This window comes from Lampetra planeri, chromosome 39 (assembly GCF_965212315.1).
Source record: "Lampetra planeri chromosome 39, kcLamPlan1.2.h2, whole genome shotgun sequence".
NCBI lineage: Eukaryota > Metazoa > Chordata > Hyperoartia > Petromyzontiformes > Petromyzontidae > Lampetra > Lampetra planeri.
In genome coordinates, this window is record NC_136145.1 from 2,935,816 (window position 1) to 2,960,132 (window position 24,317).

Consider the following 24,317-nt stretch of genomic DNA (forward strand, 5'->3'; position numbering starts at 1 on the left):
GCGGTCGTGTCAGGCGAAGGGTGATGGCGGTGGGGAGGGGGGGGCAGGAGCACCCCCAGGGAGCGACCGCAGATGCTTGGCCTTACCAGCAACCCCGCGTGACCTCACCTGGCCACACGTCCCCCAACCTGAAGCACGCTGAAACCCGCGAGACGCGACTTAACGACACCAGGATTATATCGTTTCAACAATTTGCCCCGAGATGAGATCATCTCCCAACGGACGGATGTGACAAAGTCTGGAGAATTTAATTATCTTCCTACTTGGTTCAAAGCAAATGTCTCTCGTGTTGATTTTGTCTCAGTCTCACAGCCAGGGGCTTAATTTCTCACTAAATTATTTTTTTGGTTCGGGTTGCCAGAAGACCGGAGCGGACGGCACGTGACAAGAAGCTGGAGCGCGGAGCGAGAAGTATGGTGGACCTGGTGTGCCGGGTGCGGAATTACATTCCGGGTCGCCGTCCCAGACAGACCTGTTTCGAAATTACGCCCTGCACGTAACATCATCTTCCCAGTCACGAAATGTCATACCAAGTACAGCGTTAAAGAGTGCAGTACTCCCCTCTGTAACATCCGTCCGCCCTGTCAACTCCTCCTTCTCACCAGTTTCCCTCGATGGAATGATAAGCCATTAAAAAGCGCGCATGGCAATTAAGGACGACGCCATGAGCAGCTGCTCACCCCCCCCCCCCCCCGCTTCGCTTTCCACCCTTCGGTTGCGGCGGAGCGCCGATTGCGACCGCTCCTTTAAAAACACTCGAGCTGTCAACACGGTCAGTTGAACCCGTAGCAGGCTTTCGCGACCAATATTATTCATTATCAACGTTTTTGGTCTATATAAGAACGGGAGACAGAGCAGAGCCTCACCATTCTGGCGAATTGCCCGATGATGCTGGATACAATTACCAGCGAAACGTCGAACTCAAAATTTGATAAATGTTGTGGACTCACGCTTCAACACACCGGTGAGCTAAAGCAGTGAACTATTTGTCTTTTGTCAACGTGACACGTTTTTACTGATTGTCCGTGTTGGGTGGTGGAGGGTTACGACACATTTATAAATAACGCGATTCAAACCCAAAAACGTTGATTATGTCGACACTGTGTTTGCCTCCACGTACGTACTTTGTATAGACAACAACAACAACAACAACACAACAACAGGCAATGAAACAGTGTCACCACGGGCATGCACGACGACAGGACACACTACGAAACGGCGGAAGCCAGATGTGGATGGATTCCAAATACACAAATGCGCAAGCGTGACACCACACACAGCGTGCTCCCGTGTGTTTGCGAGGTTCGTGAATTTTCAAGCGCTTCTCTTTTCCCAAAAACGCTTATTCTCAGAGGAGTGCTGTCAGCGACGGAGTGTCCGTACGGACCTCTCGCAGAGGGGCGCATCGCCCCGCGTGGAAGGGAACGGCCCGCAGAAGGAGATGTCACGGAACTATTTCTGAGATCCCTTCAAGTGACCTCTTCCAGCCTCACACCAGGGGGCGCTGCACTGCGTGCCACGTGACGTGCTGAAAGTCGAGCTGATATTCATACATTTCAAAATTGAGAATTTTGCCAAACTGAATCGTAAAAATACATTTAACAATTATACAAATTTTCGTGTGTTTGTGGCCATTGGCTTAAGTCACAAACTCACTCCGCTCCGGAGAAATCCCGTGGCCGAATCTGAAATCCAAATTCACTTGTAACAGCAGTGGCAGCTCAGCACTAGTATAACCCCACTGGGCTACCAGGCCTCACTTGCGCCGGTGGATTATCTTCGAATCATCTGCGATGGGGGGGTGGCCGCAAAAGCACGTCCTGGTGGAGATGCTGGCAAGGCATGAAGCACGGGCAGGTAGGTGGGTGCAGGTGAGAAAGAGAGAGAGGTGTTGCAATGAGAGAGTGAAGGGAACGAATCGAACCTGAAGGCTGTGCAGGGGCAGCAACTGCCGGGGCAAAGGGAGACATCGACAAATAAATCACGTGTCCAGCAAGTTGCTGAAAAAGCTCCCCACCAGCACGCGTGGAGGAGCGAAATGACAGGGCATCGTGCCGGAACAACGTGCGGTACCATCACGAGAACGCGTCGGAGGGCTCTACGGGGCTTGCATGGGGTGGCACAGTGGTGACAACTCGTGCCTCTACAACAACAAGAGCCTGGGTCGTTAGATTCCAGACTCACTGCGGCATTTCAGTGTGAATGTTCTCACCCCCCCCCCCCCCCCCCCTGGTGTGTAATGCATTTCTTCCGAATTCTCAGATTTCCTCCAAGTGTCAAAATAAAAGTAAAGCACGTACAATGTAACCGGTATTTTTTTTCAAACATCCCTGTGCTCAGAATTTTGCCTGCAAATTTCTTAATTGCAATTGCGCGGCAGCAGCGACATCGCCACCCTACTGCGAAATCTTTGCAGGACCCTCCCGAGCAAGGGTCTTGCATTGCAGTGGCGTGCTGCTACCGCTGCCGTTACCACCGTTCAGCCGGGGTGGGAGGACTCGCCGACAAACATCGATGCTCAAACTCGCGACGCCCCCGCAGCGAATCACGCGCGCAAGAGAACCAAACCCTACGTCCGTTGACGCCGTCGGTATATGCCTGCGACAGGGGGTAACCAAAAACGCTGAACGCTACAACAGCTCGGAATCCGCAACCCCCGAATCGCGATGGCTCGCCGAATCTGTCGGCGGCCGGGGGGGCGGAGGGGGGCAAAAAAAAAGAGCATTTACGTCCTCGCTATTGGCATTCAAACGACGCGCGCCGTCACTCCGCGTGAGCAACGGCCGTGACCTTCAGGCGTCGCTCCCTCCTCCCGCCGCCATCCAGGCAATGGGCGCTGGCGGTGGATTCTCGCCGTCCGCGCTGATTGCGGGCGTCCACGTTTTGAAAAGGGCAAAAAAAGTGCCCCACGCCGGGCCAGGCTTCGTCGCTGCCGCTTGTCTGTTGCGACCACGAGACGGAACGGGGAGCGCATTGGCGGTCGGCAGCGTCGTTATCGCTACGATTGGGAGCAAAGGACATCCCCCCCCCCCCCCACCGCCTGCCACCTCCGCTCTGGGGGGTATCGCGTGAGAGGTAAAAGTGCGGCCCTGCAATTGCTCGCTCAAAGTCACTGCTGGTGAAGGGGGCCCTTCCGCTCGAGGCAGCTTCTCAAAGAGAGCTCCCCCCCTCCATAAAGGGGAAGGCGCAGGCTTCCCTCACTGCACGCGGTGGTCGGAATAGATGGTAGATTGTGGTGGTGGTAGATGGTGGTGGTGGTGGTGGTAGATGGTGGTGGTAGATGGTGGTGGTGGTAGATGGTGGTGGTGGTGGTAGATGGTGGTGGTGGTGGTAGATGGTGGTGGTAGATGGTGGTGGTTGATGGTGGTGGTAGATGGTGGTGGTTGATGGTGGTGGTAGATGGTGGTGGTGGTGGTGGTAGATGGTAGATTGTGGTGGTGGTAGATGGTGGTGGTAGATGGTGGTAGATGGTGGTGGTAGATGGTGGTAGATGGTGGTGGTGGTAGATGGTGGTGGTGGTAGATGGTGGTGGTTGATGGTGGTGGTAGATGATGGTGGTGGTAGATGGTGGTTGTGGTAGATGGTGGTAGATGGTGGTGGTGGTGGTAGATGGTGGTGGTGGTAGATGGTGGTGGTAGATGGTGGTGGTAGATGGTGGTGGTAGATGGTGGTGGTTGATGGTGGTGGTGGTAGATGATGGTGGTGGTAGATGGTGGTGGTGGTAGATGGTGGTGGTAGATGGTGGTGGTAGATGGTGGTAGATGGTGGTGGTGGATGGTGGTGGTAGATGGTGGTGGTAGATGGTGGTAGATGGTGGTGGTAGATGGTGGTGGTAGATGGTGGTGGTGGTAGATGGTGGTGGTGGTAGATGGTGGTGGTGGTAGATGGTGGTGGTTGATGGTGGTGGTAGATGGTGGTGGTGGTAGATGGTGGTGGTGGTAGATGGTGGTGGTGGTAGATGGTGGTGGTAGATGGTGGTGGTAGATGGTGGTGGTGGTTGATGGTGGTGGTGGTAGATGATGGTGGTGGTAGATGGTGGTGGTGGTAGATGGTGGTGGTGGTTGATGGTGGTAGATGGTGGTAGATGGTGGTGGTAGATGGTGGTGGTAGATGATGGTGGTGGTGGTAGATGGTGGTGGTTGATGGTGGTGGTAGATGATGGTGGTGGTAGATGGTGGTGGTGGTAGATGGTGGTGGTGGTAGATGGTGGTGGTAGTTGATGGTGGTGGTGGTAGATGGTGGTGGTTGATGGTGGTGGTAGATGATGGTGGTGGTAGATGGTGGTGGTGGTAGATGGTGGTGGTGGTAGATGGTGGTGGTGGTAGATGGTGGTGGTAGATGGTGGTGGTGGTAGATGGTGGTGGTGGTAGATGGTGGTGGTGGTGGTGGTGGTAGATGGTGGTGGTTGATGGTGGTGGTAGATGATGGTGGTGGTAGATGGTGGTGGTGGTAGATGGTGGTGGTGGTAGATGGTGGTGGTGGTAGATGGTGGTGGTGGTAGATGGTGGTGGTGGTAGATGGTGGTGGTGGTAGATGGTGGTGGTGGTAGATGGTGGTGGTGGTAGATGGTGGTGGTGGTAGATGGTGGTGGTGGTAGATGGTGGTGGTGGTAGATGGTGGTGGTGGTAGATGGTGGTGGTGGTAGATGGTGGTTGTGGTAGATGGTGGTGGTGGTAGATGGTGGTGGTGGTAGATGGTGGTGGTGGTGGTAGATGGTGGTGGTGGTAGATGGTGGTGGTGGTAGATGGTGGTGGTGGTGGTAGATGGTGGTGGTGGTGGTAGATGGTGGTGGTGGTGGTAGATGGTGGTGGTGGTGGTAGATGGTGGTGGTGGTGGTAGATGGTGGTGGTGGTGGTAGATGGTGGTGGTGGTGGTAGATGGTGGTGGTGGTGGTAGATGGTGGTGGTGGTAGATGGTGGTGGTGGTAGATGGTGGTGGTGGTAGATGGTGGTGGTGGTAGATGATGGTGGTGGTAGATGGTGGTGGTGGTAGATGGTGGTGGTGGTAGATGGTGGTGGTGGTAGATGGTGGTGGTGGTAGATGGTGGTGGTGGTAGATGGTGGTGGTGGTAGATGGTGGTGGTGGTAGATGGTGGTGGTGGTAGATGGTGGTGGTGGTAGATGGTGGTGGTGGTAGATGGTGGTGGTGGTAGATGGTGGTGGTGGTGGTAGATGATGGTGGTGGTAGATGGTGGTGGTAGATGGTGGTGGTTGATGGTGGTGGTGGTAGATGATGGTGGTGGTAGATGGTGGTGGTGGTAGATGGTGGTGGTGGTAGATGGTGGTGGTGGTAGATGGTGGTGGTGGTGGTAGATGGTGGTGGTGGTAGATGGTGGTGGTGGTAGATGGTGGTGGTGGTGGTAGATGGTGGTGGTGGTGGTAGATGGTGGTGGTGGTAGATGGTGGTGGTGGTGGTAGATGGTGGTGGTGGTGGTAGATGGTGGTGGTGGTAGATGGTGGTGGTGGTGGTAGATGGTGGTGGTGGTAGATGATGGTGGTGGTAGATGGTGGTGGTAGATGGTGGTGGTAGATGGTGGTGGTGGTAGATGGTGGTGGTGGTAGATGGTGGTGGTGGTAGATGGTGGTGGTGGTAGATGGTGGTGGTGGTAGATGGTGGTGGTGGTAGATGGTGGTGGTGGTAGATGGTGGTGGTGGTAGATGGTGGTGGTGGTAGATGGTGGTGGTGGTGGTAGATGGTGGTGGTGGTAGATGGTGGTGGTGGTAGATGGTGGTGGTGGTAGATGGTGGTGGTGGTGGTAGATGGTGGTGGTTGATGGTGGTGGTGGTAGATGATGGTGGTGGTAGATGGTGGTGGTGGTAGATGGTGGTGGTGGTAGATGGTGGTGGTGGTGGTAGATGGTGGTGGTGGTAGATGGTGGTGGTGGTAGATGGTGGTGGTGGTAGATGGTGGTGGTGGTAGATGGTGGTGGTGGTGGTAGATGGTGGTGGTGGTAGATGGTGGTGGTGGTGGTAGATGGTGGTGGTGGTGGTAGATGGTGGTGGTGGTAGATGGTGGTGGTGGTGGTAGATGGTGGTGGTGGTGGTAGATGGTGGTGGTGGTGGTAGATGGTGGTGGTGGTGGTAGATGGTGGTGGTGGTAGATGGTGGTGGTGGTAGATGGTGGTGGTGGTAGATGGTGGTGGTGGTGGTAGATGGTGGTGGTGGTAGATGGTGGTGGTGGTAGATGGTGGTGGTGGTAGATGGTGGTGGTGGTAGATGGTGGTGGTGGTGGTAGATGGTGGTGGTGGTAGATGGTGGTTGTGGTAGATGGTGGTTGTGGTAGATGGATTTAAGAAACTTGCTCCACGCCAGGAAATTGTCTCGAACCGGCGACCTCTGCAATGCAAGTCCACTGTGCTGACCCGTCACACCACGAAACCCTATGGCATAGCGGATCAATATTGTCCTCTGGCACGCACCGAGCCAGCGCGGCGTGCGCTTAAATGCCGCGTGGGTCCCAGCCTCCCGCAAACAGCTGCACTCGCGAGTGATGTGCAGCGAACGTACGTACAATAGGGTACAGATTGAGTTCGTACGGCGTCTACTTGGCCACCGCACAGCAAGGCGCGGTACAAAAACAGCGGGCATGTTTATTTTACAGAGAGGCTGTCAGTCATAAACTAAAAACTATTTTTTTTAAACAACTATAAACTATTTTACCGGGTAATCCCCACTGAGCTTATCGCTATTTATCAGACGTGACATGGCCGCATTTGATAGTTCAACCAAGTGGCTTACCGCGTGGAAATGTATAGTGACCAAATAGGAACAGAATGACGGTCTTTAGCCTGGGCCTGAACACGGGCAAGGGAGTCGATCACATGGAGGGGTGGGGAAAGGGAGTTACAGACTATGGGCAAAGCAGAATAGATGGAGCGACCCCCCACTGAGAGCAATTTCAGCGTATTTCATGACACTACAGAGAAATTCATGGCATGAAAGTGTGTTTTTTGTGCCAAGGTTCCTGTTTGTGAGCATGTGCGTGTCATGTGTGTGTCATGTTCGTGTCAATCACCCAAGTCAGTGAACCTATAACAACTTGGGTCTGTCCTGTGACCTCCCAATTAGGTGTGGGCCACATCATGTGGCCTCGAAGCACACCTAGACAGCCTAAAGTTCTGTGGTGGCATCGTTGCAACTTGACACCGAGTTACCATGAGCCCACGTGACCTGAGTTTGAACCGCAGCTGCATGTCCTGGCAGCGCGTTTGCAAATATTTTTCAACACGAGTTGGCCACGAAGTCGTGTGTGTGAGTGCGTGCATGCGAGTGTGTGGGTGTGAGCATGTGTATTGGTGTGGGGAGCAGTGGTGGAGCGCTTAGCGAACCGCGCTACGAACCCAGCGACTATCTGAACCTGTCCTGGGCCTCCCCTAGGTCGAATCTGTCTCAAATGAGTACCTGGTGCGATCTGCAAACGTCGCCACTGGGGAAACAAAGGCGACCGGGCGTGGTGCTTGCCATCCGTCCCCTCCGTGCGCCGTGCCGACCTTCCTTAATGCTACTCGCTAACAGCGCTTGCCCCAGCAGTGCGAGTGCGGTGCGTTCCAGCATCGCACCTCTCGGGGGCTCGAGGGGGAGCTGAGGCTGCGCGGACGCCGCACTTGCACCTGCACCTCCGCCTCCCCGTTGGCCGGCGCCACCGCCCCGGCCACCGGCACCCCGTCGTCCACCAGCTGCAGGGGGCAAAGGTCGCGGGTCAACGAGGTCTCTCCTCCACAGCCATCGCGGCGCCACGGTCCGCGTGGCAGGATTAACAGGCGTCACGGCAGCGAGATGTTAACTACCTCGCCTGGTGTGCAGGAGGGCCGTGGGTTCGATCCAGACCCGTGACGCCTGCTGCTGTATATTTGGAGTTTGCGTGTCTCTCTCTCTCTCCCCGTGATCGCGTGGATTTTTTTCTGGGTCCTTCGGTTTTTCCCTCCACATTTAGAGTCAACACGCGTTTAGAGTATTTGGCTGCTATGCATTTCCACGTGATAAGCCACTTCATTGAACTTCTATTTGTGATAGCCAGGTCGCTTCTGAAAAGGAGCTGTATAGCTCAGTGGGCCTTACCTGGTAGGATAAACATTAGTTTTATAGTTTTTACAGTTTATTTTTTTACAACCAGCACTACTCACACATTTGTGTGGGATCCACATCCGGGGTGAGGGTGTGGGGGGGGTAGGTGACATCAGTGCGACGCACGAACCCAGCTCAACATTTCGTCTCCGTTGAACAAGGTCAAACTCATGGCACAACGCATGGCCAATTCCAAGTGTGTGTCTCCGTCCAAGGCTTAGACTGGCCACTTCACATCAGGCACACAGTGTGGGTCAGTGAGTGGGTGAGTGAGTGAGTGATTGAGTCAGCCAGCGAGTGACTGAATGAGTGGCGCAGCGGCAAAAAAGCGACGTGCGGTGCGCTGGGTGGCGGTGGAGGCGACGCAGCGGGGCAAGTGGGGGGGGGGGGGGGGGCGGTGGAGGGGGGGGGGGCGACGGCCGACCTGCATGACGGGGCGTGTCCACGTGGTGGTGCGGTTGTTGTGGTTGACAAAGTACGTGCGGCCCTTGTCGTCCTTGCGTTCCTCCCACCCGGGGGGCATGCCCGGCGTTGTGAAGAGCTGGGGAACCAACTGCACGCACGCACAAAGACAAAGATCCCCCGCATAGCCTTTAACGGACTGTTGAGGCAAGTGCTGTAAGCGAGGAACTATGAAAGCCACCACGGTACACGAATAGGGTGGGCGGCCGGCGCCACGCCCGGCCGCCTTTGTCTCCCCAGTGGCGACGTTTACACATCACACGAGGTACTCGTTTGAGGTCGAGACGACCTAGGGGACGCACAGATAAATCGTCACTGGTGTTGGCCGTGAGCGGGAATCTAACTCGGGTTACCAGCTTTGTAGCGCAGGGTGCTAACCACTACGGTTGAGCAGACGCAGGGCAAAACAGGACAACCAACACCTGCCGAACGCCTGCCGCGGCCACGCCATAAACAAGGCGCCCAACCTTTTGCCAAATTTTGCCGAAACGCAACATTTGGGGGGGGGGGGGAGGGGTGGAAAATCTCGACGCATTTGACCGGCGTCGGTTCTAACGAAGCTCTCCTCCTTTGACCAGCAGCTGCCAGACGCTGCCCGTCGGCGGACGCACAGGATGCAGCGGCGCTCCGGCCGCACGTGGCCCAGCGATCGCGCACGATCTCTCCCCCCCCCCCCCCCCGGTTACACCCCCACCACCACCACCACCCCCCTATTGGGTGAGCCGGTGCCGGAGGGGCGAAGCGCGGTGGGCACAGCCGCGTTGAGCCGGGGTAGGTGGCCGGGCCGGGCGGCTATAAGAATGTAAATTCACGAACCACTTAACATTGACTGGAGTCAGCCGCCTGTTTTGTTGCTATTCATAGCCGGGGCTTCGAGCCCGAGCCCTTGTGGGAAGCCACCGCCCACGCCGCCGAGGTGGGGGTTCCTCTCGGCGACGGCGGCCGTGGTGGTGACGGTGCTGGCGGCGGCGGTGGCGCCGGCGGTGGTGACGGTGGCGCTGATGATGACGACGATGAAAGCGGTGGTGGCGGTGCAGGGTTAAAGAGTACCGGGAGGATTCTGCACGAGGTTTATACCCCTCCACGTTTGAAACGACGGGCACATCTCTTACAATATCACCCCCCCCTCCCCACTTCTATCCACCCAGAATTCCAAATGCGACCTCATGAAGGGCGTTAATTCGTTCAAAGCGAGATTTTAGAGACGAAAATTGTTCGCCGACAAAGTGTCGTTGGACGCTTTAAGTCGGAGTCGGGGCTGCGAGTGGACGGAAGGTCAGCAGGCGCGACGATGAGCACGACTGCCCCCCCCCCTGGCTCACGGTGGCTTCACAAGGTCCCCCCTCTCACCGACTGGGACTCGCCCGAAGCCCCGCAAGTTGCTGTCGACTCGACTCCGACTGAAATGCAAACTGCCGACTAAATCACCACTATAAGAGGTTTTTTTTGGGTTGAATCGCATTAATATATAAATGTGTCGTTAAACCCGACACCACCCGACACAGCCAATTAGTAAGGTTTGTCACGTAAATAGAAGGTGCCAATTCGTTACTAGTACAGCAACACTGCTGTGTTGGAGAGCAAAAACTAATTTTGTTGAGCCAGATGATTGTAACAGGAGTAGCGGAATGTATCGCTGTGATGACGCGTGCGTCATAATGTTCCATGTATGAGCCTAAGAGTCTCTATGTGAGGCTACGGGTCTCAGTGCGAATCTATAGATCTCGGTCTTATCCTTCTTCGTGTGGCTGATGTTGATGTAAAGCAACGACCCAATTTAACATCGAGGTGGCTGGTTGAGCCAGACAATTGCGTCAGGAGTAGCGGAGCGCACAACCGTCGCGACGCGGCCCTTCGCATTTGCGCGCCGGCTGACGGCACAAGAGGCCGCGGGGTCACAGGCAGAGGTCGCAAACGGGTTTTGATTTCTTACCCGTACCCGGCCGCACCAGGGTCGCAAATGGGTATCCGGCCGGGTACGGGTAGCCGTTCCCTACCCGTACCCTACCCGAAATGAGTGACGAACGGTGACTCACCAGTGACTCACGGCCTACCCGTACCCGGCCGCACCAGCGTCGCAAACGGCTACCCGTACCCGGCTGGGTACGGGTAGCCGGGTATCGGGTAGGGTACGGGTATCGGGTACCCGGTTGCGACCTCTGGTCACAGGGGACAAACTGCCCAAACGTGTCGTCGGGAGGTCGTGAGGTCGCACGGCGGCGAGGGTGTGCGTTGGGCCCGAACTGCCGAGCGGCACCCGTCGAGGGGTTTTGACCTGCCACCGCGAGGTGCCTCCCGACCGGCGAACAACCGCAATGGCACGGCTGGAATACGCTCGTGACGGCCCGAACAAAACATCAACCCGTGGGGTGGAAATTAGTTCATGGAAAGAAAATCAACTGGGGTGGGTGGGGGCTGTGGGGGGAAGGGGGGGCACGCTCCAACAGAGACACAGGCCACTGAGTGCCGCCCCCGTCGGAAAACGGGCGAAGCAAGGAACGCCCACGGGGGGTTTTGAGCGTTTCACGGCTTCCACGCCATCCACAACCCCCTTCCTCCGTGCCCCTCTGTCTCTCTCTGTCTCTCGCGCGACAAGTAAGCAGACAGTTCGCCTCTTCTTCCAAAAGCTGTACCTTCCATAATTTTTTTATAATTATTATTCTGTTTATGTGTCCTGTTCTGTTGTGATGTGTGCAATGTCATGGTGATTGTTATGGTTATTGGTGTTACTTGAAAATGTGTTGTTTGCACACGGACGCTATTTTATCAAAGGCGTTGCTATTCCTCGTTTTGCAGTATTTTATCGAATCTTACTCCTCACTCTGGAGGCACTATTTTGCAATATGTTTCTCTAATCTTAATGTTCACTTTAGTTTAATATATAATTAAGTAATATATTTTGGAAAAAAATATTTGTTGACTTTTTTCATTGCTGTATTTATTGTATTTATGAAAAACAATTGCGACCTGTTGCAAACGTTGTTTTTATTTCTTTTTATGAAACCCGATTCAAGAGCTTCTTAGCTCACAGGGCAATTATAAATAAACTGTTCAAACTGTTCCATGTAAAAAAAATAAAAAAACAAGTATTTTTTTACACATCCCATCTGCTACTCACATCCCATCCAGAAGAGCATGTGACAGGGTTAGGAGGGGTATTGTCTGCTTATTTATTATTTAACTTATTTTCTCTCTTTTGGGTTTGTTTTAATTTCTGTCGCTGTTGTTATCGTTATTAGTATGATTACGACCACGTTTATTTATCCGGGAAAGTTAAAATTTTTAAGTTTGGCCAAATTTGTAGCGTGACGCCAGCACACAATGGCCGACTCTTCTTCGAATGACGTCACGGGATCTCCCGCGTCCACCGCGATGGTGACAGCGTGACAGTTCAACGGTTGGCAAACCTGCAGCGTTAACCAGGGCAGCCTGCAGGATTCAAACCGCGAACCTCAACACTATTGTAACCAGTGCTGATTTCATTGGGTCGATGGGGGTGAGGCCCTGAACAACACGAGCCCCCCAGAATCTCAGATGCCCCCCAACCCACCCATTTAGTGACAACCCCACAGGGTGGCTCCCAGGGGCACTCAATGCCCGGTTCAAGAGGGTGTCCAGTGCTGTTGATGACACCACAACTTGCCATAGCTGCCTTCCTTCGGCCAGATCTCTCAGCGGACACGTCCCTCAAGGAAACAATCTGACAGGATCCCCTCCCGTCTGGCTTTGAGGCTCCACTGTTGCTAGGAGATGTTAACTACCTCGCCTGGTATACAGGAGGTCATGGGTTCCATCCCGACCCTGATGCCTGCTGTATATTTGGAGTAGGCGTGTCTCTCTCTCATCATCACCACCACTGTGGCTAGGAGATGTTAACTACCTCGCCTGGTATACAGGAGGTCATGGGTTTCATCCCGACCCTGATGTCTGCTGTATATTTGGAGTCTGCGTGTCTCTCTCTCATCATCACCACCACGGTGGCTAGGAGATGTTAACTACCTCGCCTGGTATACAGGAGGTCCTGGGTTCCATCCCGACCCTGACACCTGCTGGCTGCTGTATATTTGGAGTTTGCATGTTCTCCCCGTGGTCGCATGGATTTTTCTCCGGGTCCTCCGGTTTTTCCCTGCACATTTTAGAACCAACGCGCGTTTAGAGTATTTATCTGCTATAAATCTCGCACACGGTAAGCCACTTTGTTGAGCCATCATTTGTGGCCAGGTCATCTCTGATAAAGAGCTCTATAGCTCACTGGGCCTTACCTGGTATAAGAAAAAAAGATGGTTTAATAGAACTGAACTGGTAACCTCTGGATTGCAAGTTGTGTAACTAATAGCCATAGCGAGTTATGTACTGGACGTGGCATGCCATTCCAATGCCTGTCCTGGTGACTTTCCCTCCTCCCCCTCCACCCTGAGGTTGTGGATATGGGTGCCACCAACCACACCCCCTTGCCCCACTGCACACATTTGACGGTGCCCCCCCCCTCAGCACACCGCCTTTTTACTGGGTTCTCGAATCGCCGCCGGATTGGGGCACAGCGCCAATGTTAAGAAACCGCACGAAAATAAGCCCTCACTTTTTTGTTGTTCTTCTTGGTTCTTTCGGTAAAGTCGCGTAGAAGGGAAATAATAAAATAATGCAAATAACACATAATTTTAAAAAAAATTATGTTTTATTTTTATTATTTTATAATTTCCCTTCTACGTGACTTTACCGAAAGAACCAAGAACATGAATCCTTGCAGTCACGAAAGCTTTGAATCGAAGTTTTGTTGTTGTTATTCATTATTCTATTTTACTCGGATAGTCCCTTGACGTGGAACGCCTGCAAGCGTGTCCAGGGTGTGGAGCGCTAAGCCCTAAACCGTCGAGCTCCGTGGCTACAGGGCCCCACCTCCTCCCTGGCCGCTAGCTCAGACAGCTGCTACTTCCAGACGGCAGCAGTCTGCCCGACCAGACAAGAGTCCATTGGCCGCACAGCAGGAAGGCAACATGAGAAACCCCCCCCCACCCCGTCCCCTCCCACCGCTGCAGCAATAGAACACTCCAATTCAAACATCACGCGCACCTCTGCAGTTGTCCCCCCCCCCCCCACCTTTCTGCGCCCAGTGTTTGGCTTGGCCGGATTAATGCAGGAGCCCTGCGGGGCAGCGACGCTAAAGCAGCACTTCGATGATAATCCCTAAGTGTCATTTGGTCATTACAGCCAGAGCACGTCTGTGTGTGCTTTACCGCCGGTCATGTGCCGAGACGAACCGTAGTTTTTTTAATATTTGCTTTAGCTTCGCTATTTGTGTGTCATCACATTTAAAAAACAAAAAAAACAGAAGTGAACAAACCCAGGGGGGAATAACAGTGGAGCGCCATCGGGCATGGGTGGTGGTGACACAGCCCAGGGCAGGATTTGAATATGAAACCTAAAAACTCGTTTTATTTTACGAGGCAAGGCCCAGTGCCGTCTGCGTCTCATCTCCGTTTCGGCAAGCGCTGTGGTTTCATAACCACATTCGCACACTGCTGTGACATTTCACAGTTCAAGCTCACGTCCCAAAAGAAAGGATTTGGTTAATTTCTATATATTTGTTTTATTTTACCAGGTAAGGCTCACCGAGCGACGTAGCTCTCTTTCAGAAGCGACGAAGTGGTTTGTTACGTGCAAATGTATAGCAGCCAAATTCTCTAAACATCCAAAGGGGGGGGGGGGGGCCAGGGGGGCCCTCCCCAAAACAGTAACAGCCCCGGGCCCCCTAAAGCTTAGTCTGACCCTGGGTGGGCGGTGAGGGAAGGGCGAGTGTGGGTGAGTGCGGGGCGGGGGCAGCAGCAGCAGCGTGCGTGCCAGCTCGCTCACCAGCGTGTTGTTCTGCTGCGGCTCAGAGAGGGTGACGCTCGCTGATCGCGCCCTCCTGGAAGCCAGCACCTGCGGGGAACAACGACCCGAGCTGAAACCACCCGCAGCCCAGCCCAACGCAGCCCAGCGCAGCGCAGCCCAGCCCAGCGCAGCGCAGCCCAGCGCAGCGCAGCCCAGCCCAGCCCAACGCAGCCCAGCGCAGCCCAGCCCAGCCCAACGCAGCCCAGCGCAGCCCAGCCCAGCCCAACGCAGCCCAGCGCAGCGCAGCAACGTAGCACAGCGCCTGCCGTGAAGCTACGGCAGCATTCTGAATTGCAAGGCCCTCGGGCTGCTGGTTGGGCCCTGGGGGCCTTTAGTGCGGCCCCCCGACAACACACCCCGGGTGGTGTGACAGCACTACCCCCCCCCCCCCCCGCGTCACCGTGCTGTCACAAACCCAACAACGGTTTCAAATGTGTGGCGGCCCTCGCACTGATGAGGTCTTATCGGCGAAAGTGCCCCCCACCCCCACCACCCCCTTTTGAAAATGCGTGAAGAACACTGAGCTACGGTGTGACGTCATGACGGTGCTTGCGCCAGGCTAGGTGCGCTTTGAGTTGATGAGACGCGTCGAAGGTTTGCAGGCAGGAGGTCAGAGGCCACACCCTGATGTCACGAGTTAACTGAATGAGATGAGTGGCATATGCACCACTTGTGACATGTGCTCCCCACTGGCAATACAAACAAAAAGAAGACAATTATCCCCCTAATAGCCTTGACAGGCTGTTGGGGCAAATGCTATTCGTGACCAGCACCTATCAACGTCGGCACGGCACACGAGGGGGTGGGTGGCCAGCACCACGCCCGGCCGCCTTTGTCTGCCGAGTGGCGATGTTTACTACACACCGCACCAGGTACTCATTTGAGGCTGAGTCGCCCTAGGGGAGGCACAAGACCGCTTCAGATAATCGTACTGCTGTTGACCGTGAGCAGGAATCGAACCGGGGTCGTCGAGTTAATAGCGCAGTGGCACGAACCACTGCAGTAGCGCTCCCCACAATGCAAAGACACACACCACACACGAGCAGCCCACCGGGAGCTGTCCACAAGGGGCTCCATGTCACTCGTCACCCCCCCCCCCCTCCACCGAGCGATTCGATCGACTGTCACGAGGCAGCGATCCGTCGTGCGTCTCATCCTATCGGCCGTCACCCCTTCCCGCCGGTCGTAAAGTAAGGCGACGAGACCGGCAGCTTTGAAGACCGACACGGTGAAATTTCTAACCGCCAACACGAATCCGCGAGGTCGCGTAAGGGTAGCGACCTCACGCTCACGCGGTGGAGCGGGCAGCCACGCGCCTGCGTCAGTGAGTCGCGGTCGGAGCGCGCGCGGCAAGTAGGTTCGGAGAGACGGGCGGCCTCACCGTGGCGGGCGTCGTCCGCTCGTCGGGGGACTGCGGCCTCAGGCCGGCCTCGTCGGACGAGACCAGGCGAGCGCCGTCGGTGGTGGTGGTGGTGGGAGACGGCGGCAGAGGCAGCGGGGAGCGCGGGGAACGGTCCGACTCGGGCTCGATGATCTCCCACGTCAGCTGCACGCAGGAACGCAGGGACACGCGCGCGCGCACGAACGCCCAATAAAAGGACCTCGGCGGAACTGAAGAGGCATCGTAAAAATGTCTAAAGTGAGCGGGGTCGGGTCCGTCCGCACAACCGCCAGACAGATTTCACGTCGCTCGGGTGGCGTTTTTGGGTTGTACCGCGCGCCGCTCGGGCACGACGCCGGACGTTTCGCTGCACGTGCCCCAAAAAATGCCCCCGAATCCCGAAGTAGCTCTCAGAACGTGGGGCGAAACGTCGGGCATCAACCAACGAGCGGCGCGATGCCGAAAACGCATCAGACAGCCGCAGCAGTTCCTGAAATAGTGCGTTGCAGCGGTGAGCATTTGGTGACTATACTGCAGCTGATAAGGAAAAAATCTGTCTCCCTTTTTCTATCTCTGCACCAGTGATGCTGCCAGTCGGTCACCTCCAGGCAAGAGGGCCACAATGCACTTCTTCAAGAAATGCTGAGGGGTGGTGGGTAGTTGTATAAAAAAAAAATGCAATGCCATGATTGCTTGCGCAAGCCGCGATGATCTCCGCCCCGAGTCCTCTCTCCCTGTGCTCTGTAACGCACCGGCGTTGAACATGCCGGCCACCGTGACGTGACGCGTTGTATAAATCCGTAGCCTGTGTTGACCACCCCGCTCGTCTTGTATATTGCTGTGATTGTACCGGCAACAGCAAGTGAAGTAAATCTAACTGAGTAAATAAACTTGGCGCGATTGAAGATGCCTCAGCTGCCAAATAGTCAAGACTCATTCCACCCTGCATCCTTGTGTTCTTGCGAGGTTTATTAAAATATTTGCATTTATATGACCGGTAACTGCTTTCAAGGAAAGGTAAAACAACGGTATGTCGAGCGTGTAAAACGCCCGGCAATAAACACAACAGCTTTGCCCTCATAACCGAGCAGCGACGAAGGGCGCTGCCGTGGTCGTAACGGTTAGCAACACGCCGGCACGGAAGACGGCGTTTCGATTCCACCTCCTCGGCGCGGCAGTGAAAACCAACGGCGCCAGTTTGTTCATCGCCTCCGTCCGCCCAGCGGCAAATAAGCGGGTTCGCCGCGGTAAGCCGGTCGGCAGGCCGCGGTGTGGCGGGGTCAAAGTGCGGGTGACTCCCACGTCTTTCGACGCAGTGGCGTGAGCAGGCATTTCGCACGGCGGCACCGGCGCATTTCAATTTCACCCCAGGACATTTGCCCTCAGAAATCGCTTTACCGGTTCTGGGACCTTCGGAACCGGTGGTCAATTCCGAAAACGGTTACCACCAGTTAGCGTTCAACAAAGCCCAGTTCATGTGAACCTCAAAAGCTGACCCGCCAGAGGTGGCAACCGGGTACCCGATACCCGTACCCTACCCGATACCCGGCTACCCGTACCCGGCCGGGTACGGGTACGGGTGCCCGTTTGTGACCCCTGGTGCGGCCGGGTACGGGTACGGAATCAAAACCCGTTTGCGACCTCTGTGACCCGCCACGCTCAACTGTCGTGCCGTTTGTCACTGTGCCAGCAAAACCAGGGTGTAAACACTACACGGGTCTCCCTCGCTGCACGCGGTACATGCGCTGCAAGAAAGCGAAGCCGCACGAGACAGCTGCCTGCCGAGTAGCGCACGCAGCACGGCGCGAGATGTTGTCGTGCGTCCCACCGCGTAGCCGCAGCCGAGTGACTTCAAAAGCCGCACAATTATCATAGTGAATTTTAGGTTGACGTATGATGGCCCCATATATATATACACAGTGCGAAATCGCACAAACCCAAACCCGCATAAAGCGAGAGAAACCGGTATATGAACCTTATGGCGGTACCCCGGGGTAACCATAGTAGTACCCCGGCTCTCACATAATGTCCGTGATGCGGTCATTTTAGTCTGTTGATGGTCGGCGATGCGGCAATCGACTCATCTCGACGAGCTGTACACGATGCACCGCTACGGTGCGTACGAGCGTTCAGGGTTTCAGCGCAATCGTCCTCGCTGTGTTTCGACATCGCGGAGTGGCACTGATTTCGGATTGATTGGTACCCCAGTCGCGGAGTGAAGTACACCCCTGGAAAAAATAGTGTCCCAGAAATAACATATTTAATTGCCTCCGCCATTTTGTATTATTTGGTACCCCGGGGGTACCGCCATAAGGATCATATATCATTAAACTAGGATGAATTGAAGATGTTCTCTTGACTGCAAATATTCATCCTCATCCTTACCTGCATCCTCCTGACATTGTGAACTCATTGTCGTCCTGCCTCCTCTGACCTCCCTGTCTGCCTAACCTCGCGACCCCATGACCCCGTGACCCCAGTGACCCCGTGACCCCAGTGACCTCGTGACCCCGTGGCCGGTCAAACCGCCCTTATCCGTGTACGCGGGAAGCGACGTACGTCGGCGGAGTCGCGCACGTCGCCGGAGTCCGAGTCCTCGGTGATCTGTCTCCGCGAGCAGAACACGGTCTGCGCCTGCTGGTCGCTGCGCTCCTCCGTCGCCTGCACATCCTCCACGGGGTCCCTGCGCCAACGCACGGACGGGCGACACCACCGTTGACAGCGCCATCGTCGTCGCCTGCAACAACGCCTCCTCCATGGCCGCCTCCACCGGGCCTTAGCCACGATCGCGGCGTTGAGGGCGTCCATGAGCCCGGAGCAGAAACCGCGACTACCGATGGTCGCAAAACTTTATTCATACGGCGATCGAGAGCGAACTATTCAATAGCCCCGCTCATCTCACACGGTTACCCCGTAACCCGGTGCTGTTGGCCACATGAACACATTTGGGAGCCGCCGAAGTTTTGCACGTATGTATGTTCAACTTCTCTCGCACCGTAAGTAGCCAACCGTGCTAATCGGGTGACAGTCCATGACCCCGTGACCCCGCGGGTGGTTCCCCGACAAGTGAAACGTCTGCCCTGGTCTCACGGGACTAGGGTTGGTGAACTCCCCACACCCGTGGGCGACGGTCAGGAGAGGGATAGGGGTGCCTACCCCCCTACCCCCCTACCCCCCTACTCCCCCACGCTCCCCCATCCTATAAACCGGCGGTTCTTAACCTGGGGTACACGCACCAGCTGGGGGTGCGAGAAGTGGCCAGATTTGTTTAGAAGGTAAATCATCGAAGGACAAATTAAGCACGGGGCACGTAAGTACAACTTCCTTGTTTCATCAAACCGGTGTATTTGTTAACGATTGGGAACCAAAGGGGTGCAAGGCTGCATTCAAGGTTAAGAATCACTGCTCTAAACTAAAGCTAAACCTTTTCTTTTACCAGGTAAGGCCCATTGAGCTATATAGCTTTTTTTAAAATAATCGACCTTGCCACAAATGATAGCTCAACGAAGTGGCTTATCACGTACAAATGTATAGCAGAAGCCAAATACTCTGAAGGCGTGTTGACTCTGAATGTGGAGGGAGAAATCGACCACGGGGGGGGGACAAGGGGGATGTTTGTCTTTGTGGGTCTCCTGTATACCCGGCGAGGTAGTGGAAATGTATTGCAGTCGACTACTCTAAACGCGTGATGTTGATTCTAAAATCCGGAGGACCCGGATAAAAATCCACGCGACCACGGGCAGAGAAAACACTCAAACTCCAAATACACAGGCGTCAGGGTCGGGTTCGAACCCACGACCGCCTGCACACGAAGCGAGGTAGTCAACATCTCCTAGCCACCCTCTCCTAACCAATGCGGGAGGTAGGGGCGAGGGGGGTAAAGGGGGGGGGGGGGGTGGTAGACTCACAAGACGGTGGGCCGGTGCCACTGGGTGCTGCGGTTCTTGTGGTTCACGTAGTAGGTGCGGCCCAGGTTGTCCTGCCTCTCCTCCCAGTCGGGCGGCAGGGCCGGCTGCTGCTGCTGCTGACTCGGACGCTGGCTCACGCCGCCCTCCATCGAATCCACCACCTCCCAGCCGGGCTGTGTGGGGGGGGGGGCGCGTCGACAAATTACGAGACGCGGGTCACGGGGTTGCGGAGCGTCACACGGGCAGTGGTGATTGAGTTTAACACGATGTAGTAGCAGCAGGCTTTCGCGACCAATATCATCCATAAGAGGGTTTTTTGTTGGGTTAGATCGCGTAAATATATTAATGTGTCGTTGAAACCCGCCACCACCCGAAACGTCGTACTCAGATTGTAAATGTCGTGGCTTGGCTCTCCAACACACAAGCGGTGTGCTGTACTAGTATCCTACACTATACACTACACTACCCTATACACTACACTATACACGACACTACTATACACTACACACTACACTACTATACACTACACTATACACTACACCATAGGTGGGACAAAGTCATTGTTATGCAAGTCCAAGTCGAGTCGCAAGTCATCAAATTCATGACTCGAGTCTGACTCGAGTCCAAGTCACATGACTCGAGTCCACATCTCATAGGTGGGACAAAGTCATTGTTATGCAAGTCCAAGTCGAGTCGCAAGTCATCAAATTCATGACTCGAGTCTGACTCGAGTCCAAGTCACATGACTCGAGTCCACACCTCTGCACTACACTATACACTACTAAACACTACACTATACACTACACTATACACTACACACTAGTGCTGTACTCGTGACGAATTGGCCACGTTCTATTTACGTGAAAACCCTTACTAGTCGGCTGTGTCAGGTTTAACGACACATTTATATATTCATGCGATCCAAAAAAAACCTCTATTATAGTGGTTTGCATTTCAGTCGGAGTCGAATCGACGGCAACTTGCGGGGCTTCGAGCGAGTCCCAGTCGGTGAGGGGGGGGGACCTTGTGAAGCTATCCTGAGCCGGGGGGGTGGCAGTCGTGCTCATCGTCGCGCCTGCTTGACCTTCCGTCCACTCGCAGCCCCGACTCCGACTTAAAGCGTCCAACGACGCTTTGTCGGCGAACAATTTTAGTCGCTAAAATCTCGCTTTGATCAAAATAACGCCCTTCATGCGGTCGCAGGGAATTCTGTCAAAACCAAGCGCGCCGGCGCTGTTAGGGTGCTGGCTTCTGGGTGCTGGCGATTAGGGTGCTGGGTGCGAGTGTTTGATGGGTGCTGGATGCGAGTGTTTGCTGGATGCTGGGTGCGAGTGTTTGCTGGGTGCTGGGTGCGAGTGTTTGCTGGGAGTGAGTGTTTGCTGGGTGTGAGTGTTTGCTGGGTGCTGGGAGTGAGTGTTTGCTGGGAGTGAGTGTTTGCTGGGTGTGAGTGTTTGCTGGGTGCTGGGTGCGAGTGTTTGCTGGGAGTGAGTGTTTGCTGGGAGTGAGTGTTTGCTGGGTGCGAGTGTTTGCTGGGAGTGAGTGTTTGCTGGGTGTGAGTGTTTGCTGGGTGTGAGTGTTTGCTGGGTGCGAGTGTTTGCTGGGAGTGAGTGTTTGCTGGGAGTGAGTGTTTGCTGGGTGTGAGTGTTTGCTGGGTGCTGGGTGCGAGTGTTTGCTGGGAGTGAGTGTTTGCTGGGAGTGAGTGTTTGCTGGGTGCGAGTGTTTGCTGGGAGTGAGTGTTTGCTGGGAGTGAGTGTTTGCTGGGTGTGAGTGTTTGCTGGGTGCTGGGTGCGAGTGTTTGCTGGGTGCTGGGAGTGAGTGTTTGCTGGGTGCTGGGAGTGAGTGTTTGCTGGGAGTGAGTGTTTGCTGGGTGTGAGTGTTTGCTGGGAGTGAGTGTTTGCTGGGAGTGAGTGTTTGCTGGGTGTGAGTGTTTGCTGGGAGTGAGTGTTTGCTGGGTGTGAGTGTTTGCTGGGTGTGAGTGTTTGCTGGGAGTGAGTGTTTGCTGGGTGTGAGTGTTTGCTGGGAGTGAGTGTTTGCTGGGTGTGAGTGTTTGCTGGGTGTGAGTGTTTGCTGGGTGCTGGGTGCGAGTGTTTGCTGGGTGCTGGGTGCGAGTGTTTGCTGGGAGTGAGTGTTTGCTGGGTGTGAGTGTTTGCTGGGTGCTGGGAGTGAGTGTTTGCTGGGAGTGATTGTTTGCTGGGTGCGAGTGTTTGCTGGGAGTGAGTGTTTGCTGGGTGTGAGTGTTTGCTGGGAGTGAGTGTTTGCTGGGTGTGAGTGTTTGCTGGGTGCGAGTGTTTGCTGGGAGTGAGTGTTTGCTGGGTGTGAGTGTTTGCTGGGTGTGAGTGTTTGCTGGGTGCTGGGAGTGAGTGTTTGCTGGGAGTGAGTGTTTGCTGGGAGTGAGTGTTTGCTGGGTGTGAGTGTTTGCTGGGAGTGAGTGTTTGCTGGGTGTGAGTGTTTGCTGGGTGCGAGTGTTTGCTGGGATTGAGTGTTTGCTGGGTGTGAGTGTTTGCTGGGAGTGAGTGTTTGCTGGGTGTGAGTGTTTGCTGGGTGCTGGGAGTGAGTGTTTGCTGGGAGTGAGTGTTTGCTGGGTGTGAGTGTTTGCTGGGTGCTGGGAGTGAGTGTTTGCTGGGAGTGAGTGTTTGCTGGGAGTGAGTGTTTGCTGGGAGTGAGTGTTTGCTGGGTGCGAGTGTTTGCTGGGTGTGAGTGTTTGCTGGGTGCTGGGTGTGAGTGTTTGCTGGGAGTGAGTGTTTGATGGGTGCTGGTGATTAGGGTGCTGGGTGCGAGTGTTTGCTGGGTGTGAGTGTTTGCTCGGTGTTGGGTGCGAGTGTTTGCTGAGTGCTGGGTGTGAGTGTTTGCTGGGTGTGAGTGTTTGTTGGATGCGAGTGTTTGATGTTGTGCTGGGTGTGAGTTTTTGCTGGGAGTGAGTGTTTACTGGGAGTGAGTGTTTGCTGGGAGTGAGTGTTTGCTGGGTGCTGGTGATTAGGGTGCTGGGTGCGAGTGTTTGCTGGGTGTGAGTGTTTGCTCGGTGTTGGGTGCGAGTGTTTGCTGAGTGCTGGGTGTGAGTGTTTGCTGGGTGTGAGTGTTTGTTGGATGCGAGTGTTTGATGTTGTGCTGGGTGTGAGTTTTTGCTGGGAGTGAGTGTTTACTGGGAGTGAGTGTTTGCTGGGAGTGAGTGTTTGCTGGGAGTGAGTGTTTGCTGGGAGCGAGTGTTTGCTGGGAGCGAGTGTTTGCTGGGAGTGAGTGTTTGCTGGGAGTGAATGTTTGCTGGGAGTGAGTGTTTGCTGGGAGTGAGTGTTTGCTGGGAGTGAGTGTTTGCTGGGAGTGAGTGTTTGCTGGGTGCGAGTGTTTGCTGGGTGCGAGTGTTTGCTGGGTGCTGGGTGTGAGAGCCCACATCGGAATCCTCGGTTTGGGTGGACGGTTCTTCGTTCATCCCGTTCTGCGGCAAGTACGCCATCTTGAGCCGCAGGAAGCCCTTCACCCGGGATTTGTGACTGCCATGGGAACAGAATAGTCATCATCATTGCCATCATTTACAATTAATGTACATCATCTTATTGGTTCTTTCGGTAAAGTCACGTAGAATGGAAATAATAAAATAACAAATATAAAACATAATAAAATAATTCTCACGACGTTTCGGCCACAACGCAAACAGCCATCCTCAGGTGAAGACCAGGTCTGTCGAGGCACACTTCCCCCCTTCCAACCCAGATTAAATAGACGCTCCAAGCGTGGTGGTGTTTCATTCAGACGCTGTCTCCCCGACAGACCTGGTCTTCACCTGAGGACGGCTGCTTGCGTTGTGGCCGAAACGTCGTGAGAATTATTTTATTATGTTTTATTTTTATTATTTTATTATTTCCATTCTACGTGACTTTACCGAAAGAACCAATAAGATGAATCCCTGCAGTCAAGAAAGCTTTAAATCGAAATTTAATGTACAGCACTTTGTCAAATCCACTGCTGCGTTAAGGTCTCTCTCCCCCAATCCCCCACCCCCCCATGCTGTGTCGGCCACGGGGGTTGTTTGACCGGACCATACTTCACCACGCTGGTAAGTCCAGGTTGGTGAAGGTGGAACGAGTTCAGGTACCGGTCGCCGTGGCTGGGAACTGGACTCGGGCCGCCAGATGCATAGCGGAGTGCAAGAACTACCGCGCCACCATTCCACGTGGCATTATCACTACTATTATCAATAATAACAATTTTATATGTTCGTTAATAATAATGTGATAAAAAAAACTACCGCGCCACCATTCCTCCACGTGGCATTATCACTACTATTATCAATAATGACAATTTTATATGTTCGTTAATAATAACTTGATAAAAACTACCGTGCCACCATTCCTCCACGTGGCATTATCACTACTATTATCAATAATGACAATTTTATATGTTCGTTAATAATAACTTGATAAAAACTACTGCGCCACCATTCCTCCACGTGGCATTATCACTACTATTATCAATAATGACAATTTTATATGTTCGTTAATAATAACTTGATAAAAACTACCGTGCCACCATTCCTCCACGTGGCATTATTACTACTATTATCAATAATAATAATTGTATATCTTCGTTAGACTCGAAAAGTTCATGGGTGTATTAAACTTCGCACTTTGACGTTTTGTT

General features: G+C 54.3%; 1 protein-coding gene across 3 annotated transcripts in view; it reads right to left on the reverse strand.

Annotated features, from left to right (window-relative positions):
- Positions 1–24,317, reverse strand: part of LOC144731489 (E3 ubiquitin-protein ligase NEDD4-like) — a 125,890-nt gene that overhangs the window by 29,465 nt on the left and 72,108 nt on the right. For all 3 annotated transcript variants that reach the window (XM_078612577.1, XM_078612578.1, XM_078612579.1), the window contains 7 exons: positions 23,071–23,170; positions 19,686–19,858; positions 18,337–18,460; positions 15,778–15,942; positions 14,376–14,444; positions 8,488–8,616; positions 7,559–7,675 (listed from right to left, as the gene is read on the reverse strand). In XM_078612577.1, the coding sequence (XP_078468703.1) occupies positions 7,559–7,675; positions 8,488–8,616; positions 14,376–14,444; positions 15,778–15,942; positions 18,337–18,460; positions 19,686–19,858; positions 23,071–23,170 (877 nt within the window). The remainder of the gene's footprint in view (positions 1–7,558; positions 7,676–8,487; positions 8,617–14,375; positions 14,445–15,777; positions 15,943–18,336; positions 18,461–19,685; positions 19,859–23,070; positions 23,171–24,317) is intronic.